This window comes from Protopterus annectens, chromosome 7.part1, assembly GCF_019279795.1.
Source record: "Protopterus annectens isolate FY-2018-M chromosome 7.part1, PAN1.0, whole genome shotgun sequence".
NCBI lineage: Eukaryota > Metazoa > Chordata > Ceratodontiformes > Protopteridae > Protopterus > Protopterus annectens.
In genome coordinates, this window is record NC_056740.1 from 426,524,928 (window position 1) to 426,545,464 (window position 20,537).

The following is a 20,537-nucleotide window of genomic DNA, read 5'->3' on the forward strand; positions in this document are numbered from 1 at the left end:
GTGTGTGTGTGTGTGTGTGTGTGTGTGTGTGTGTGTGTATATATATATATATATATATATATATAAATGGATATGTAGATGGCTATATAGATATATATTTATACACATACATAAACATTTTATACTTGCATCTACTCACTATCACCGACCCTCCCAAATGTTATCATTAATATGGACACACTTATGTCAACAAACAAACTTTGACAAGCTACTGCTCATGTTCGAAGGCTAATCCTTGAAAAATCTGGAGTGTTTCTCCCCAGGCCTCCGCTGAAAACTGGCTTTATTCCAAGTCAGACTTTCTCAGTAAACAAATGTTAAATAAAGAAAGAAAAATAAATAAATAATGTAAAAAAGAAAACAGTGTTTTTTGCAGGGAGCAAGCTGCAGCCCCCCACTACACACACACACACACACACACACACACACACACACAGACAGACACACACGCACACGCACACAGACACACACACACACCCACACACACACACACACACACACACACACACACACACACACAGACACACACACACACACACACACAGACACACACACACACACACACACACACACACACACACACACACACACACACACACACACACACGCGCACACACACAATATAAAATGCAAAATCACACATATCACATAATCCCTGAGGAAAGGCATATTACCCTATTGCAGGAACTATCAGTTCTCCATGTGTCAACCATCTGTATAGTCAACAAAAGTATGGAGCACAGCTTCCCCTGATAAAAACACTGTTTGCTTTTGTGTGTGTACATGTGGGCGACTGCATGTATGTATGTGTATTTGTGTACATGTGTGTGTGTGCATGTGTATGTGTGTGTGTGTGTGTGTGTGTGTGTGTGTGTGTGTGTGTGTGTGTGTGTGTGTGTGTGTGTGTGTGCATATGAGTGCATATGTGTGTGTCTTCTGTATTTATAGTTATTTAGTTATGTATCATTGTAAAGTTTATGTCTTTGTTTTAGTTGGTGCACTTTTTGCTAAGTGTTATATAGGATACTTTGGTATCTAATGTGTTCTTTAGGTTTTTATAGAAGCAGGTTGTTTCAACAGTACTACCAAGTAGTAATTTTAAGATTGAGCTAATTTGGTTAATTGAATCATTGCTTGATTGATGTTTGCTGTATAACTGATGATGACTGCTTGACTTTGTAATGTCTGAAGAAGCGGAGAGTATCTCTACGAAAGCGCTCACATTTTTGTTTTAACTCAGCATTGACGTTTGGATTATTAGCTGGAAAAAGCCTTCATCCTGATTGCACTGCTGCTTCCTTTTGGTGGTTATTTTATATTTTCTGTGGGATTTTATTGTTTTTTGTGGATATATATATATATATATATATATATATATATATATATATATATATATATATATATATACACACATATGTGTGTGTGTATGTGTTTGTTTGTATGTATGTGTGTATGTGTTAGTAGAAGTGTGTGTGAGTGTGTGCCTGTGTTTGTTTTTGTATATATGTTTTCCTACCCCTGGGATTGTCGATCTCACACATCTGTGACCATCTGTATAGTTGACCGAAGTATTGAGGCACAGCTTGCCCCCTGCAAAAAAAACACTGAGTGCATATGTGTGTGTGTGTGTGTGTGTGTGTGTGTGTGTGTGTGTGTGTGTGTGTGTGTGTGTGTGTGTTTGTGTGGTATATGGACATGCGATATCTGTCTGTCTGTGACTACTGTGTATTATACTACACAACAACATACACTGCATACACCTCTACAACCCCTCCAAATCCTGGCCCAATAGCGACATGACTTTCTAGGTGTTATCACAAGAGATGTGCAAGGTGTGCAGTGTGAGCACGCAGCACGCTATTCAAACAAGTATCTGTCACTGCTTCTGCTATGCATGCATGCTGTGATGCTGTGTGCCCCAATATGCCTTCCTTCTTTACAGTCCAGCTGAGAATTTCTCCTATATATACAGGGAACACTGCACTTTGCTAAGCCTTTGTCCCTCACAGTTCAGTACAGAACACCTTCAGTATGTGTGGAGAGCAAAGACTCTTATGCTCTGGGCCTTGCCATCCTTATATCCCTTATAATTTGGCACACAACAAATTATGTACATCCAAGGAGCTCAAACTGTGATGCTGTGCATATACCCTGCTATCATTTTGTCCTTTATAGCTCAGTTTAGAACTCCCTTTGCTATACGTCTCAACTGTCCAAAATTTCACAGAATGTAAATACTTTTGCCTCCTATTGTCGATATGTTCCTCATAAAATTTGTCATTTTCTGCCAAATGACTGAGGGGTGAAATCACTAAATAATAACATACAGTTGAGTTTCAGATTTCATATCCTTCAGAAAATTCAGGATAGTGGAAAAAAGAAGTTATGTACTCACCATAACATTTCATCTGTGTTGTCCATTTTACTTCTTCTTCAACTGTTGCATTTGTATCCAAACCTCGGATCTGACTCTGCCATTACTAAAGCTCGTGGTAAGCAAAAAACTCTTGAGGTCTCCCTTACCCATAATGCACCAAACCCTAACATATCCCGCATCTTCTTTGTTAATTTTACTTGAAGTGGCATCTAGCAATATGCATATATAAAGATACATAAAAATGTATATGTCCTACAGAGGGAACTATATCTGGAGCTCAGTCGTAAAGGACAGTGCTGTCCTTACAATGTCTTGTTCTTTCAGATGTTTGTTGAAATAAGGGATGGGGGTTGGTGGGTGGAAAGTTAAGGAAGAATAAAAGCCAACACAGATGGAAAGTTATGGTGAGGACATAACTTCATCTGATGTCATCAACTTTCATTCTATCCTCAACTTTGGGACAGAGTCCTCAGCTACCTAGAACCCCAGGAGGACTCTAAGGAAGGATATTCCTGAGCCAAAGGCAGCTGTTGCCCTCAATACCAGATTCAGTTTGTAATGAGTGGGAAAGGCATGAAGATTTGCCCAGGTTGCAGCTGCACGTCGTCCATGGAAGCTCTGGATAGAAAGACTGAAGAAGTTGCCAAGGACCTAGTTGAATGAGCTCTTGCAGGTTTTGGTAAGGTTAGACCAAGTTTGTTATAGATAAAAGAAATACAGCCTGTCAGTCATCTGGCTAGAGTTACTTTTGCCACTGGCTTTCCTAATTTCACATTTGCAAATGAAACGAACAACTGGTCTGTCTTTCTGATCTCTTTTGTACTATGTATATAAAAGTGTAATTATCTGTGGACATTAAATAAATGCAACATATATTCACCTTTATTTGTGAATTTAGGAAAGAACACTGGCAAATTAATAGACTGATTGATATTGGATTCTGACACCACCTTGGGAAGGAAAGACATATTGGTTCATACTGTAACACTATCTTTATGAAAAATCGAGTAAGGAGGTTTTGATGACAAGGCTTGAAGTTCTGAAATTCTTCTAGCTGAGGTTATGTCCGCTAGAAAGACAGTTTTCCAAGTCAGGAATGTAAGGTCACACTTTGCTGATGGCTCAAAGGGGAATGAATTAAGACTTACAGTACCAAGTTCAAATCCCATGGTGGAGTAGGGTCATGAAACGGGTGTCTCAGTAGCAGAGTGCCTGTCAAGAATGCTTTCCAAAGTTTAGAAGAGGCCACAGAAGAATTTTCAAATCCAATACGAAAATTAGATATTACTGCCAAATGAACCATAATGGTAGAGAAGCCCCCCACCATTAAAATTCAAAGCTAAAAATTAAAGTATGTTATGTATCGGAGCTGAAAAAAGGGTCAGTATATTTTTGTTGTGCCCAGTAAACAAATCTTTTCCATTTACTTGCAGAAATCTTTCTTGTTGAAGGTTTATGAGAAGATAAAAGTATGTGATGAACAGGTGAAGACAGAATAGGTTGTGTGGCTATTAACGGAATTGGAGAAACCATGCTGTTAGCATGAGGTTTGAGATATCCAGATGAACCATGTCTATTGGATGTGACAGGAGATCTGGAATCGGATCCAGTATTCAAGGATGGCAAAGAAGATGAGGCCACAGGAAGGCGAGCTAAATCTGACAATGAGGATGACATTGCTCTTCAGCTTTGTGGCTTTCTGCAGGAATTTCAGAATCAGAAGAATTGGTGGGTAATCATAAAGCAGACTGGGAGACCAGTCATAAAGTAGAACATCCCATAGAGTTTCACCCTTTTTCCTAGGGTAACTTTCTCCATGTGTGTCCTGGAAGGGACCCTGGGGCTTCCTGAACCACATCCTCCAACCTCCTCATTGATTCCTAGAAAAGGATCTTTGAGGTGTCAAAAAATGTATGCCCACTGCAGAGAGGGTCTTTCCATCCTTTTCACACCTGGACAATGTGTAATGTGTCCTTCACTTTGGGGCCAAACAGAGAACTGCCAGCGAAAGGTGCATTGATGAACTAGGAGTTGAAGAGATCCACAAAACCACATAAGCACATCCAGGTATGCCTCCTAATGGATAGGACTGAACCCGCTGTTCTTGAGGCACCTTTGACTGCATGCAAAACAAGCCTCATGGATGAACTGAAAATAGATTGCAGGGTAGCCAACTGATAGGCCACAGATGATTGGACCTCATCAGAATTGGTCCCTGAAAGGGATTTTGAAAGTTCTTTAATCAAGTCCCTTTGCAACCTAGTAAAATGCTGCCAAATAGTTCAGAGACCTCAGGACAAAGGTCGCTGAAGCACAGACACATTTCCCAAATCTGTACATCACCCTAGCCTCCCTGTTAGGGGGATAAACAAAGGAACTTTGTTTGGCAAATTCCTTCTTGGTGGCCACCTCCATAACCATGGCATCTACGGGTACCCCCTTACTCCAAAATTCCTTCCACACAGGTGGATCAAGAATCCTGTCTGGTCTCTTAAGTATTGGCTCAACTGAGTCAGGCTCCTTCCACGCCCACTTTGAGACCAAATCAATGATCTCAACAGTGGGCAGAGTAACCCTGAATATTAATGGGCCAGCTCCAAAGGCCTCCAGAAATACTGACTCCTCCAGTGAGGACTTACTGGGTGTCTAACCACCTCTCTGTTTCAGGACCTCATGGAGGTCTTCAAATGAGATGTCTTCTGGAGGTGATCATGGGGACCCTTCACCCTCATCAAAATCAGTGTCCTCTGTGACTGATTCTTGTGGAGAGTCCAGGTGTCTCCTGTTGAACTTTCTTTTCCGAGGAACTTCCTCCATAGAGTACTCCAGGAAAGTGTCAGATGAGAGTATGAAACCCTGCTGGGTGGTCTGGGGGTCTCCAGCTGGCTGTTCTTGTGACATCAAATAGTGAGGTTCTAAGTGCAGAGACAACTGAGAGCTGGATTGAAGATCCGAGGGGGTTGAATCCATCAGTACTGTTAGAACAGAAAATATCCTGCTCACAACCCAGAAGGCAGACCACCCCAGAGAGAGAAGACCTTAGTGCTGAAAAGATAAGCTTCTGGACTGTTATCTCATCCTGCCCCAAAAGCAATCTTCCAGAGGATAAAGTTGGAGCTGAGCTATCCAGTGCCAGAAGCACCAAGATGCAAAGAAGGCTCCAAAACCTTTGGAGTTGACTCCAGTAATTCAGATCTGATAAGGAGGCTTTGGCTCAGAGAGTCCCGTGGATCCAAAGATGTCAGAGCAAGGGCACTCAGAGTTTGCCTCTGATCTGAAGATAAGGTTATCTTTGGATCCAAGCCAGTTGGACCCAGAAGGCTTGGCTCCAGGGACTCTGAAGCAACTAAAGGGATCAGAGAAAGTGTATGAGATGGTGGTGTGGTCAATGGACCGTCATCCTGACTCAAAATGATAGGAGATGGTAAAACACCCATTTAGATGTGCACCGATAGAAACTTCCTCATCATTCTATGAACATCTTCCTCAGTCAAACTCCTGGATGAATGAGACGAGACCAGGGAAGGTGACTTTGAACGGTGACATTCCATAAAGGGGGAAGGGACCGTGCAAGGCATAAGATCAAAAGAGGGGGAATACTGGGTTCTTGGTAGAATAATAGGAACTGAAACAGTTGGATCTGAAGGCTTTTTAGTCAGATCCAAGGACATAGGATCTATTAATCTCTTTTTCTTCAGATCTGAAGTGGAGGAGGTTTGAGACCTGCTCGGATCCAATTTTGATCTCTGCCTAGAAGGGTCCAAAGATGGAGTTGAGAAAGTGGAAGGTATCAGAGACTGAGATTTTGACTCTTTAGACTTTACTTTGGGGGATTCAGCCCCAGTGATATCATCACCAAAAGATGGCAACAAACCTATATGAATAAGCTTATGTTTTCTATTCACAAGCGCTCTGGGATTAAAATTATGGGAAACAGAACGATCCTCTTGCAGGAGATGTTGACCTAAGCAATAAACCCAAAGTGTATGGACATCTAAAAGAGGCAATTTTTGCCCACATTTCAGACATTTCTTAAAGCCAGAAGAACCCTTCTTAGCCATACCAGCATCAATAACAAAAACAACAGAAGCACAAGATAACAATTCCTTTTTTTAAGATAGAAAAATATTACCAACGGTGGTAATTATAATTACACAAGCATGTAAGAATAGAGAAAAAGGGGAAAAAACTACCAACAATGGTAAAATAGAAGTACACCAATGTACAAGGGTAAGGGAATAAAGAGTGTAAGAGAATATAAGATTTTTTGAAGAAAAAGAAATACACTTATCTGCTTTTTAATAACCAAAAACTCAAGCAATAAGGCAGACCATGTCTTTTTGTGAAAAGTGGCAAATGAAATCTGTGATATGTTAGGGGCGGGTGCATTATGGGTAATGGAGAAGCTCAAGAGCTTTTTGGTTACCACGAGCTTTAGTAATGCCTAAGTCATATGTGAGGGTCAGATTCGAACTCAACAGTTGAAGATAGAATGAAAACTGATAACATCAGATCTTGCTATTCTAGAACATTAACAAGACCAATATTTAAAATTTGTCCCTAATTTGGACCCTCATCCTTCTATTAATTCTGGCTTTGTCCAGAATTCCTGTTCTAAGAGGTTGAGAAGTATGTCCTCTGAGTGTGCAAGGAGTCCAGACAGTGATGCTGTGTGCCCTGTTATCATGTTGTACCTTACAGTTTGGCATAGAGCACCCTATGAATGTACATGGAGCCCATACACAGATACTGTGTGTCCTACTATCACTTTGTTTCTTACAGTTTGGAATAGAGTGCCCTATTAATGTACAGGCAGCCCAGACAGAGATGCTATGTGCCCTGCTATCACTTTGTCCCTTACAGTTTGGCACAGATTACCATGTACAGGGAGCCCAGACAGACATACTATGTGCCCTGCTATCACTCTGGCCATTATGGGAGCTTAGGCCACAAAGCTGTGCATCCTGCCTTGCTGCTACACTCCTTCTGTCAGATGCTGTGAATTGCTTGTGGACATGAGTTCCTCAGCACACTACACCTCCATATGTTGTACATGTCTCTCCATAGCACACTGAGTGAATCCATATATGTTTATACTTCTGTCAGTACTGCAAGTGACATGCTCTTTGTTCCACATCTGGGAAGCAGTATGGAGAGAACCTATGAATCTAGCCATCCATCGGTTATACACAGAGATGTGTGCTGACATGTTATTTCAGGGCACCAGATGCACTCTGCTCAAATAAACACTATTCTGTAACACCACATCCAAAGACAAACATTCCAGAATAAAGTATAAATTATGTTTGATTATTAACTGCAGAGTAGGTCAAAGAGAATAAATTACAGTGGTTTGGCCACATGTGCAGGAAAACAGAAGATAATCTGGTGAAGAGGATTTGGGGCAGAGGAGAGAAAGAAGACAAAAGGAAAAGTGGGCATCCAGTAAAGAGAGGGAAGGATTGTGTGAGAGGAGACCTTTGGCAGGTGGGCATAACTGCTGAAGATAGGAGATTGGCATGGAATTGAGAGAGATGGCATCAGCTGGCATGACACCACGACGATTCCATAAAAATGAAAATTTTGCGTAGTATGTTACATCAAGAGCTGTAGGTTTAAAAAGCATAGGCAATTCTAAAAGAAGACTGCCATAATTCCTCCTTCAGAGTATGCAAATGAGAAATCATGGAAGTCCTTATGCAACCAGCACACTGCATTCTATTCCTTAACACATGCATTCCACACTAAATGTAACTTTAAGGTAAGTATAAATGGTTGCCATTCAGAATGCAGACAGGTCAAAACACAGACAGCTCAGATTGTAGACAGAGGTAATTGGGCTTATTTTAGGATGGGGAATGTCTTACAAGTCAAAGTAGCCAAGAGGTCATTACCACCATCCCAGTGCCCACCCTTAGGCCTTGTCTCCTTTTTCAAGAAGGCCAGGCCAGTCATACAAGGGGGTGAATTTACGAATACCCACCCAGTATTCCAACTTCATTTTAAAGATACATAGTGTGTCACACTGTTTTAATTGGAACGAAAGTTTGTTCCAGAAAAGGGGTAGGCACTGTGTGGGAAATCTAGCCATCCACTTTGCCCTGTTTCTTTGCTGGAGTAGCAATAACTGTCTGGCCATAGTGTTAGGACTGTTTGATTTTTGGAAGTATGAGAGTTCTTGGACTAATGGATCTCTTATAGCCCAAAAGTCGAGGCACAGATCACCTTAAGGATTCTATACGATACTATATAGAGATATGTAACATTGGTACAGGATATGTACGAGGGTAGTGTGACAGTGGTGAGGTCTGCGGTGGGAGTGACAGATGTGCTTAAGGTGGAGGTGTAATTACATCAAGGATCAGCTCTGAGCCCTTTTTTATTTGCAATGGTGATGGACAGGTTGACAGGTGAGATCAGACAGGAGTCCTCGTGGACTATGATGTTTGCAGATGACATTGTGATCTGTAGTGAGAGTAGGGAACAGGTGGAGGAGATCCTGGAGAGATGGAAATATGCTCCAGAGAGAAGATGAATGAAGGTCAGCAGGACTAAGACATAATATATGTGTGTGAATGAGAGGGAGGATAGAGGAATGGTGAGGATGCAAGGAGTAGAGGTGGCGAAGGTGGATGAGTTTAAATACTTGGGATCAGCAGTTCACAGTAATGGTGAGAGTGGAAGAGACGTGAAGAAGAGAGTACAGGCAGGATGGAGTGGGTGGAGAAGAGTGTCAGGAGTGATTTGTGACAGAGGAGTACCAGTAAGAGTGAAAGGGAAGGTCTACAAGAGGGTAGTGAGATCAGCTATGTTATATGGGTTGGAGACAGTGGCATTGACAAAAATGCAGGAGTTAGAGCTGGATGTGGCAGAGTTAAAGATGTTAAGATTTGCACTCGGTGTGACAAAGGTGGACAGGAGTAGGAATCAGTATATTAGAGGGTCAGCTCATGTTGGACAGTTTGGAGACAAAGCAAGAGAGATGAGATTGTGTTGGTTTGGACATGTGCTGAGGAGGGATGATGGGTATATTGGGAAAAAGATGCTAAGGATGGAGCTGCCAGGTAAGAGGAAAAGAGGAAGGCCTAAGATAAGGTTTATGGATGTGGTGATAGAGGACATGCAGGTGGTTGGTGTGACAGAGCAAGATGCAGAAGATAGGAAGAAATGGAAACAGATGATCCACTGTGGTGTCCCCTAACAGGAAAAGCCGAAAGATGATGATGATGATGATGACTAAATAGAGATATAAAGCCTCCAGTCTCTCTTGGTAGCTCAGTTCTTTTAAGCCCATGATCTTTGTAATTAAAACATCTGGGGTGTTTCCAAGTGCTTGATATGCTTGGTAAGGTACATCTCAAAGGGGACATTGTACTCAATGAATGGAGTAATCGATGTGGAGTACACGGAGGTGACAACTTCTTTTGATCTAGACGAAATACCTTTTGTAATGAGTTGCACAAGGTAAAAGCATTTCCTAATCAGAGCTGCAACATGATGGTCAAACATGAGTAAGAGACCCACCCAAGTACCCATGTCTCTCACTACTTTTTCATTCTGAGGTGGTGTGTTATCTATACCATAAGTAGGAGCTAGGGCATGCTTACTGAATTTAGAAGCCAAATTTAGCATTGAGTTTAAGTCTATTTTTTGTATGCCAGCTACTGACAAGTATAAGCTCATGTTTTATTTATTTATTTATTTATTTAGTTGTTTTTATTTATTATTTGGTAATCAGAGTGCTTTAATGCTTGGCTTGCTTGTATATCAGATGGGGGATTTGACAACTCTCAGCTTACATTCGTCAGTGAACTTGTGCTGTCTCACTACACAATTTGAGCTGTATATCAGAGATCCCTTTTTGATAATTAAGAGATTTGAGAAGTAGCTGTCAAATAACAGGGATCCCAACATGTATCCCTGATGAACACCACTATTTAACTTTATGGTCTCAGAGGATTCATTTGCTATCCTTACTGGAAATCCTGTTCCTAAGCCAATTGGCTATATGTCTTACCTCATATGTGTCAATGTGGAACTCCTTCAGCTTGTTTATGTTTGCATGTGTTTCATAGGTTCATAGGTGTGTACTAGGCCAACTGCCCTGGAGCCTTTACAATCTTAGCCCATAGAAGTGCCCTGGCATCATGTCGCCATTATTTCTCGGTGCCTCTATCAAGTAGAGCCACTGGAGTGATCCCCGGAGTTTACTTTCTATTTCCTAGCCACTCATCAATATTTCTCTTGAAAAGGGCCAGTGAGGTGCTCTGCATGACATGTATGGGAAGTCTATTCCAGAGAATGGGCACTCTCTGGGTTATGAACCTGTCCCTCCAGCATGTTCTCTTGATTGTGGTAATGAGGTTGAGGTCTCTGGAGCATGTAGTGTGGAGGGATTGGGATTTCTTTAGGTATAACATTTCTAACAGGGCTGGGTCAGACATGGCTTTGTCAGTCAAGCAGAGATCGCCTCTTAATAGATGATATGAGACAGAGGAAAGCTGGAGTTTTTTGTCTTTCCATGTAGGGCATGTGTTTAAGGCCTAGGATCCTCTTAGTGAGGTACTTTTGTGGCCTTTCTAGCTGTTGCAGATGATTAGTGAGGTACATGGCAAATGGGGCAGTGTACTCGATGATTGGTCTAATGATGGAGGAGTAGAGAGAGATGATGACCTCTTTCTTCCTGGATGCAAAACCCTTGCTAATGAGATGTGCCACATAGAAGGACTTTCTGACCACAGTGGCAATGTGGTGGTCGAAGGAGAGGTTGCTGTCAACCTGTGTCCCCAGATCTCTTATAACGCCTTCAGTGTTTAGTGGGCTCCCATCAATGTGGTAATTAGTGAAAACTGATTTTTTCCCAAAGGGAATGACGATGCATTTTTGGCATTAAGCATAAGTCCACAGTTTTTACACCAGTCGATGGTTTCAGTGAAGCCTTTCTGTAGGATGTCTACATCACTTGGGGAGTTAATAATGGCTCCCAGCTTGCAATCATCAGCAAACCTGGTCAGCAAGAGTCCCTCCGTGTTGGCCTGGACTTCTGAGAAGTAGGTGCCAAACAGGAGAGGACCCAGGACCGATACCTGTGGGACTCCACTTGTGACTGGTCAGCAGTCTGACTTGGAGTCTGCTACTTTCACACTGTGGGTTCTATCTGTGAGCCAGTTTGCAACCCACCTAGTGATATAGGGGTTGATGCCTAGTTTGGTGAGTCTATCAATAATTCCTGAGTGAGGAATGGTATCAAAGGCCTTGGCCAGATTGAAGTAGGCTTTATGAACAACTGCCTTGCCCTCATCCACAGCGCTGGTGACTGACTCGAAGAAGTCAACCAGGTTGAGTAGGCATGATCTTCCCTTCACAAAACCAAATTGAGTGGGATCCAGAGTTTGGAGATTTCCTATACCCTTGTTAATTAAGTCCATGATGATGCACGCCATAGCCTTACATATCAGACTTGTTAGGCTAATGAGGTGATAATTCCCAGGGTCTGTAGTCGCTCCACTTTATGGAGAGGGATGACTGTAGCAGTGTGCCATTCTGTAGGGACAAAGCCTGAGGTGAGGCTGTGATTGAACAGGGCACGCAGGTGTGGTGCCATTTCACATTGTAGTTCATGTACGACACAGCCAGGGATATTGTCAGGTCCCATGGAAGCTGTATTCCTGGCCTTGGCCAATGCAGCTTTAACCTGTGCTGCAGTAATACTGGGTGCCTGGTATTCTTTTGGTATTGTGATTGGCCCTTTGGGGAGGAGAGAGGGGTAAAGTTGGCATTTAATCTGTTGGCCAGTATGTTGGCAATATCTGTTGGCTCAGTATAGGAGGTACCATTGTGCAGTATATCAGAGCAAATCTGGGTATTGATGTGGAGATTTTTGATACAACTATAGAAGGCCTTGTGGTTGTTTTTAGTGTCTGCTGCAATTCTGCCTTCATAGCTAGCTTTAGAGGTTTTGATGAGGAATCTCAACTTTTTGTTGAGGCTAATAAGGGAGTTTTTCCAGTCTTGGGACTTCACCTTTTTCTGAAACAGTTTCTTCCTTCTGTTGTAGAGTTTGTTAATGGCAGGGGGCCACCAGATTGGCTTCCTTTTTTTGGAGGAGAGCGTCTTGGTTCTGTTGGGTATGGCTAGTTCCATGCATTTATGTACATGCTCGTACATTGCATTGGTGTATAATTCGGCGGTCATGCATCTATTTTCCATTTGCATGGGTGCTGTGAAGTTAGCCACCTCTGTTTTTAGGATCCCAAAGTCAGCTTTGGAGAAGTTTTTCATGATGGTTACCTTTGCTGGTGGTGTGGGTGAGATGTGGATTTCCATGGTAATTAGTTTGTGGTTGGATCTAACCAGGGTGGAATTGACTATTGGTGTTGAGCAACGGTTGCCCATGTTAGTAATAACCAGGTTAATGATGTTGCTTCCTCTAGTGGGAGTAAGAATGAGCTGGTCCAGTGCATTAGAATTAATGAATTCTAGGAAGCGTTGGGCAAGTGAATTGGTGTATGAGTAGTTTTCCCAGTTGATGGAGGGGTAGTTGAAGTCATCCAGTATGAAATTGTTGGGTTGAACCCTAATAGTTTCCAGGGTGTGTAGGAATGTGGAATGAGAGTCTTGGGACATGATTGGGGACCTATAGCATGCTACGGCCTGAATCGTCGTCTTACCTACTGTTAGTTGTACCCGAAGTATCTCCAATGCGTTATGCTGTGCTACTAGTCTGGAGGTGTGCATATCCTTTATGAATATGGAGATGCTACTGCCTTTGGAGCTTCAGTCCATTTTTTTGGGGCCGAAAGGTGTGGAATGAGTTATAGCCTGGTAGAGGAGGGGTGCTTTCTGCTGCTTTAAACCAGGTCTTAGTTACAGCACAAATGTCAATGTTCTCCATTTTGAGGAGTGCTTCAAGCAAGTGCATCTTGAGATTTAGACTTCTAGCATTGAGTAGCATGACCCTCAGATTGTATCTATTTATAGCTGTTATGGTGGTAATTTGGTCTTTGGAATACTGCCTAAAAAAGCACTATAGGGGTGGCAAGAGCCTTAGCTAATATCCGGAAACCTAGGGGTGACATATGCAGGCCATCTCTGGCAAAGCATCAAGGTCTGTCAGTCATGTCATCCCAAGCAGAGAGATATTGGATCCCCTTAGAATGACACCAGAAACTTAGCCAATTGTTGAAGTCAATCATTTTCTGCTTGTACTAAGGTATCATTCTGGGTGATGGTAGGATGCTACTCAGGGCTAAGGTTGTACCTGCCTGGGCCACATAATTTGAGAGCTCCACCATATCTCTTTTCATGTAGTCCAGGGAGGTACATCTCAGGTCATTCACACCCTCATGGACAATGACAGAGTCATACTTGTAGTGATGTACCACTTGGAGTGACCTGAGTGTGTGTGTTATCTGTCGGATCCTGGCACCCAACAGACAGCTGACTGTTACCTTCTCCTTATTCAACTTAGTAAGTGAGACATCAGTGTGCCTCACTATCGAGTCACCTATGATTAGTGTATTGGGCAAGCTGTTTTACCTTAGGGGCTTAGATTGAGGGGAACACTGTGTAGTTGAGCTATGTGTCTTGTGATTTGTGCTGTGTTGTGGTGGTGGAGGGCATTTCTGATTTGGAGGTCTCTGCTGTTTGGGCAGATTTCTGTTGAGAGCCTCCGCGAAGGTGGGTGTGTGGTTTGTGTTTTTATGTGAGAGCTGTGATGGTGGGTGTTCTGGAGGGATATGTGTTCCATGTGGTGCAGTGCAGGTGTTGACCTTCTCCTCTTGACCAGCTGTTCCGGTCTTGGCTGGAGAGTGCATGTCTTCCAATTTAGATATATAAGTGCATCTCTCACAAGTCTGTTGTGAGGTAAGAGGAGAGGGTTGTCTGTGTACATGAGGCAGTTGCTACACTGCCTCAGAATGCCAAGTTCACGAGGTTAATAGGAGAAAGCACAGGAAACTGACCTTTAGACATGCCAGGAGGGATGGTCATCATTACTAAGTACTGGAGCTGTTTCCTTATAGGACGTTTAGTGCTGATAGCACTTGTGTGCTACAATAATTGCTACAAAAAGCCTGATGAAGTGCTGGTGAATAAGTTAATTAAAGTGCAAGAGAGAACAGAAAGTTCAAAGGGTTAGAAAAAACTGCTCAAACGGCCAATAAAACTAACTAGAATTTCAGAGCCAGAAACCACTCCTCCTGTGGCAGATAGGCTACCTAGTGCTTACCACTCCCACTGATAAGTTGAAAGGCTTCCCTCTAACCCAGAAGGGTCTGGGGAACTCAGAACCTTACAAAGCAGTCCTGGATACTGCAAATCTGTATCTGGACTACTCTAGCAACAGGAAAGGTGGAAAACCAGCCCAGAACTTTATATTTTTTTAGAAAAACTTTTAACTTGAAAGACTAACACTTGCAGTTAGAAAAATACAGTTAAACAGCAATAAAATGTAATTAAACAGTAATGAAATGCAGCAGATAGCAATGAAATATAGCTCTGTGGAGACGATAATCAGCAGATCACAAATCACAACAGTAACAGACAGCACTAATAAAGTAACGATTCAGTAGAATATTGTTATCAATTTAGTGAGGCAACCAACAAGCAGTAATAAATATGGCAAACAGCAAAATGAAGTAGAAAGAGGAACAGTTTTTTTTATATATAGGAGAAAGTGAAGAGATAGAAAAAAATGAGATCATTTAAGGTTCAGAAGCTTAAGGGGTGGGCCTTTGCTAAGTTCACACTATAAACAGTGCCTCAGCATAAGTTAGTCTATGTGTGTGGTGGACACTATGGGTGACAGATGTAGTGTGTGTCTTCTTGACAACTTTGTTTGTATGCAAAATTTTTGCCTCCAGTGAAATTGTGTAGATAGATCTCTCACAGTATGGTGTTGAATGCCTTGGTGAAGTCAAGTTAAGCTGTGTGAACAGCTTCCTGCAGTTTAGAGCCTGAGTAACCCTCTCAAAGAAGTTCACTAGAATTCAAGAACTGCCCTTGACACAGCCAAACTGCTGGAGGTCGAGTCTAGAGACTCCTTACCTGTAGCCATCAGGTCAATACCCTCACTCTCATCTTTCAAAACCATGCTGAAAGACTTCGTAGATAAACTATATCACTAAATGTGAACAAATACCTTTTTATTTCTTATACCGCCTTACTGCTCCTTTTTCACTTACTTCCTTACTTCTATCAAATTCTCTTCCCTGTCTCTTTCTCTAAATATATCATACGCTTGTTTTTTCCCTCACTTCATATTGCAATTTCTGTTTGTATTAGATTAACTTACCTTTAATTTCTCTGCAAACTGTTTAAAATTTCTATAAATATTAAATGAATGGCATATAAACTGTATTGATCCTTAAGCAGTGTTTATATATTATCACTAATTTGTCATAATTATTTGTTCTTAAAATATTTTGCAATAATTTGGAGCTTTACTCCCTAGGCCTCTGCTGAAAATGGGCTTTTACCCAGTCGGACTTTCCCAGTGATTAAATGTCAATAAATAAATACATTTTTGATATAACGGTTAATTAGGTCAGTAATGATGCATTCCATGGCTTTGCATATCTCACTCATTAGAATTGATAGATATATAAATCCTAGGGTCAGTGATGGGGCCACCCTTTTGGTGTTGCATCGCAACAGCTGTGCACCACACCGTTGGGACAAAATCAATTGCTAAGCTCAGGTTAAAGCGGTTGAGGAGTTGGTCCACCAATGCTTGTTTAGTGCTGTTAATTAGGCATCCAGGTATGTTGTCCAGCCCCATATACATAGATGCGGTGTTCTTATTTTTGGACTGTGCTTTCAGTACATGTTTTTTCATGATGTTTAGTGGTTTGATTCCATGTGGGATAAGTGGGCATGGAATAGATGTCTCTGGATTGAAGTTGACACTAAATTTATTTGCCAGTATATTTGCAATACCCACTGGACTGCAGTAGATAGTACCACTAGGAATAAGTGCTGAGTAATTCTGAGCTTTATTTCTTATTTTTCTGGCATAACTACAAAAGGATTTGTAGTTGCTTTGGCTTCTGTAACTAGTCTGAGTTCATAGGATGCTTTCATTTTTGTGAAGTTCCATTTTTAGTTACTTATCTATCTGCTTGATGTTTTTCTTAATTTGGGATTCTTTCTCTCTTTATTATATAGTTTATTAGTGTTTGTGGAACACCATGCTGGTTTGCTTTTCAACTTCCTCATTTGTTTGGATCTAGTCTGGACTGGCAAGTTAAAACATTTGTCCAAGTGCGTACTCTGTCAGACATATTAAGCAAGCAAATGGCTGTAACTAAGGAAATGATTCTTTTGAGATGGGACTCGGGATCTGGATGGCCTGGACATAGTAAGGCCTTGTTAAGTAATTTCTGTTGGCTGTCAAAAAAGAAGTTACAGAAGATGCAAACCAAGTCCAAACCAACTGTAAATGAGGGTTTGAATCTCGTCTCATCTCTAAGAGATGAAAGGATCTTTAGGAAAGGGAAGAGGCAAATTATCTAGAAGTAAGTGGAAACAATGGGAATGATACACGCAGAAGAAATGTTCAGGAGGAGGAGGAGTAATGTTTAAGGGAAGGCAGGACATTAGCACATTATGTAATATTGGGCTGATGATAGGTATAAAAAAAGGAGTGTGATGCATAATGTTTGTAAAAGGAAAAATGTTAATATGGTTTGTTTTCTTTTCTGTTAATATCTGTTTGAGTCTGTCTTAAGTGATAATTGTAAAAGGTGTTTAAAAAAATGCATTTGTCCAAGTGACAGTAGAACATGTCTACATAACTCTTTGCAGTATCAACATTATACTCAAATTTGGAGTCTTTATTACAGAATTGTAAGAGATCTGTACATTTGAATTCCTTAAATTCTGTGATATTTGCTTCTGATAATTTGAAGGTTTTGATGAAAAAGGTGGAGGTAGTACCTACAGATCCTAAGTTTGTTAGGACCTGGTCAAGTATATTCTGTCCTTTAGTGGGTTCTTTCACAATCTGGTCTAGGGAGTTCTTGTTTATAGAATGTAAGAATTTTTGCACATATCCTGTGCTGGTGGTTTAAGCCCCCTTTTTATTACTACATAGTTAAAACTGCCAGGCACAACATCATTCCTACTTATACAGAGTTCAAGCATATCTAGGAATGTTATATGAGTTTTCTGGAGTCATGGGGGAATCTCTAGCAAGCTGTGATGTAATATTTCATACTGTAAAAAGGAAACGCCAAACCAATAAACATAAAAAAAGCTTCTGGAAGCAGGAAACACACAAAACGAACAGGAAAATTTACTTTAATGAATAAAAGCAATTGTAATTATAAAATAAACAAATTCCAACAAGCACTTTCGTCTCTGGCCATTCAGAGACTTTATCAAGATAAAATAACAGCCAGGGAATCCACACTTAAATAGCACCGCCGTACAACAATCAACCGATCAGGATGCCTTACCCCACATTATAACAACAAAATAATTAAAAATACACATTAATAAATACAATAATTATTACAAAAATGATTGTAAAAATTTTAAAATTAAATAGTGATATCACATTCACTAATTTTTTAAATGTTTATCTTTCTAGTGCCTTTAGTTTGAGAAAGCATGCAAGGGACAAGTGCTCTCTGGTTTCTTAAACCAGGTTTCTTTAACAACACATACATGCATGTGCTCCAAATGCAGCACAGCCTCAGGGTCCAACAGTTTGTTGTTGACACTACTAAGCATGAAGCAGAGGTCCATTGCTTGTTGGGTTTTTTTTTTTTTTTGAAGTTAGCGTTGGAGTTTCATTAGACAAACCTTGCCTAAAAAGGTACAATAAGATCAGAAAACTCCTTCTCCACTGTGAGGAAGCCTTGGAATGAAAGGTCCAAGCCATCCTAGGAAGCAACTATGATTGTCAAGTATCTCGCCCATGCTAACACATAAAGGATCCATCTAGAATGACATCAGGTGTTTAATCAATTGTTAAAGCCAATCATCTTTTGTATATATTTTGGTATCAGTCTCCACAATGGACATATTCCACTCAATAATAAGGTCTTTCCTGCATTTGTGAAATGCATGGAGACTCCGTCATGTATCTCTATATCCCCGCAAGGTTTTGTACACCAGATCATTAAGGAAGAATAAGAGAACATAACAGTGTTTCAGCTCCTAGATTTAAGTATTAGTGCAAATAAAAGTAATAGACATAAATAAAATTAGGTTTGAACACTAAGCTAGTGTGCAGTAAATATTCTAGTTTAGATTAGCTATAAAGTCAGTTTGGAGGCTGTTAAGGAGAACAAGGGAAGATAATAGCATTTCAGCTCCTAGTTTAAAGTTTTCATTCAAGGTAAAATAATAAACATAGATACAACTAACTCAATGAAAATACTTCTCTCTCACATCTTCAGGTTCTAAGCTTTAAACCTAAGTTTCAATCACCATTTATGTTTCCCTAGTCGCTGTGTGAGTTTAGTCTGGGCATTCTGGCTTCCTTTCCAAAGCATGTAGGTTGACTGGTTGTACTAAGCTGTCAATAAATATAAACATATTGTACTTTCTTTCCCCCTGAGGCCTGGATCAAAGATGAATTGAGTTCAAGGGCCAGCCAATTTACTTGTTAACAAGTAATAAGTGTACAACTTGTGCTTATGTAGGTTGGAGGAGTCTTGTTCACATTGTGCATGCTGACACATGGTTAGCATACATCTGCTCCCTACATTCCACCTGCCTCTGTTTCCCCAGGCATGTTGAGCATCCATTTGACACCATGCTGCTGATTAGCTCTGTGGAGAAGATAATCAGTAAAAGAGGTAAATCTAGCATGCAGTTGAACAGACACCATATGTTTGGACTGCAAGCAGCTATTTTAGATGTTATACATTGTTTTGGTTCCTTTGCCAAATGTATATACTCATTAGCTGAATGAACCAGCCTGAGGTCTACATAATGCTTTCTTGCAAAATTAACTGTGTTGCTAAACATATACTACCTCATATCCACTTGTTTAACATGAGTAAAATCAGTTTCATAGCTTATTATAGTCTCTTGCTATATGGATCTTAAGGAGTTTTAAATAAACAATAATGCCTGACAGTGGGGTATTACAGGGAAATAATACACTGCCCAGGGGTGTTGTGAGGCCAGACACTCAAAATACCCATTACTGCACTTAGCAAATGGACTCTCACTTTGCTTTGTAGCTTGTTATTAGTACATACACGTTTTGTTTGTTTTATATTTTTGATGTAAAATAACTCCTCTGCCTAATGTTTCAGAGTTGATGTAGCATAAATAATTGTTACTGGAGGAAACAATTTACAACCAAACTATAAGTTATATAATTATTTAATTTTCACACACACACACACACACACACACACACACACACACACACACACACACGCACACGCACACGCACACACCTTAATATATTGCATACAATGGCAGATTTGTTTTTTTTCCTGGGCAATATGAGTACATTAATACCCTGTTGGAGAAAATTTGTTCTCCATCAGGGCATTAATGTATATTTTTCCCATTATTTAATACAATGCAATGCATTTTCCCTAAAAGATAGTACTCACTCCTGACAAAAGACTTCTACAGTCCAAAGCTCCTGTTTTTTTTTTCAAAATATCAGAGATGGCCCAATAAAACATACCTAATACTATCTAGAACTCTTATCACTATGGTCAATATAACATACCATATGCTTTTTTGTGTCACTGCATGTCTGGCAAAGATGTTTAGTTGCTGGCATTAAATTAGCATATTCACAAAACAGCAACTATTACTTGATTCATTATTTTGACCTCCTCTGACAAGCTTTTTAGTATGTTCCACCATTCAGACACCATTACTCTGTCATACTCACCAAGGCATCACAGTTGCCATTGTTTTCCAAACAGGGATCAGTTGCACTACACTCGTAGCCATCACCAGCATATCCTTTAAGGCATTCACATTCATTCTGGAAAACAAAGGGATACCAAAAGATTTATGATTTATGGATTATGATAGCCTTTAGCTGTTATACCTATATGGAAAAATATATGTGTCAAAATGGATTTTCTCTATTAGAAATATTTCAGACATTACAACTGACAAAATGGATTTCTGTATTTCAGACCAAAAATGTTTAGAGCAAACTGTATAATGTTAC

At 40.6% G+C, this 20,537-nt stretch overlaps 1 protein-coding gene across 1 annotated transcript in view; it reads right to left on the bottom strand.

Moving 5' to 3' along the window:
* Positions 1–20,537, bottom strand: part of STAB1 (stabilin 1) — a 2,761,215-nt gene that overhangs the window by 1,676,390 nt on the left and 1,064,288 nt on the right. Inside the window, exons 25-26 of the mRNA XM_044078505.1 lie at positions 20,236–20,345; positions 19,104–19,158 (exon numbers count right to left, since the gene is read on the bottom strand). Coding sequence (XP_043934440.1) covers positions 19,104–19,158; positions 20,236–20,345 — 165 coding nt within the window. The remainder of the gene's footprint in view (positions 1–19,103; positions 19,159–20,235; positions 20,346–20,537) is intronic.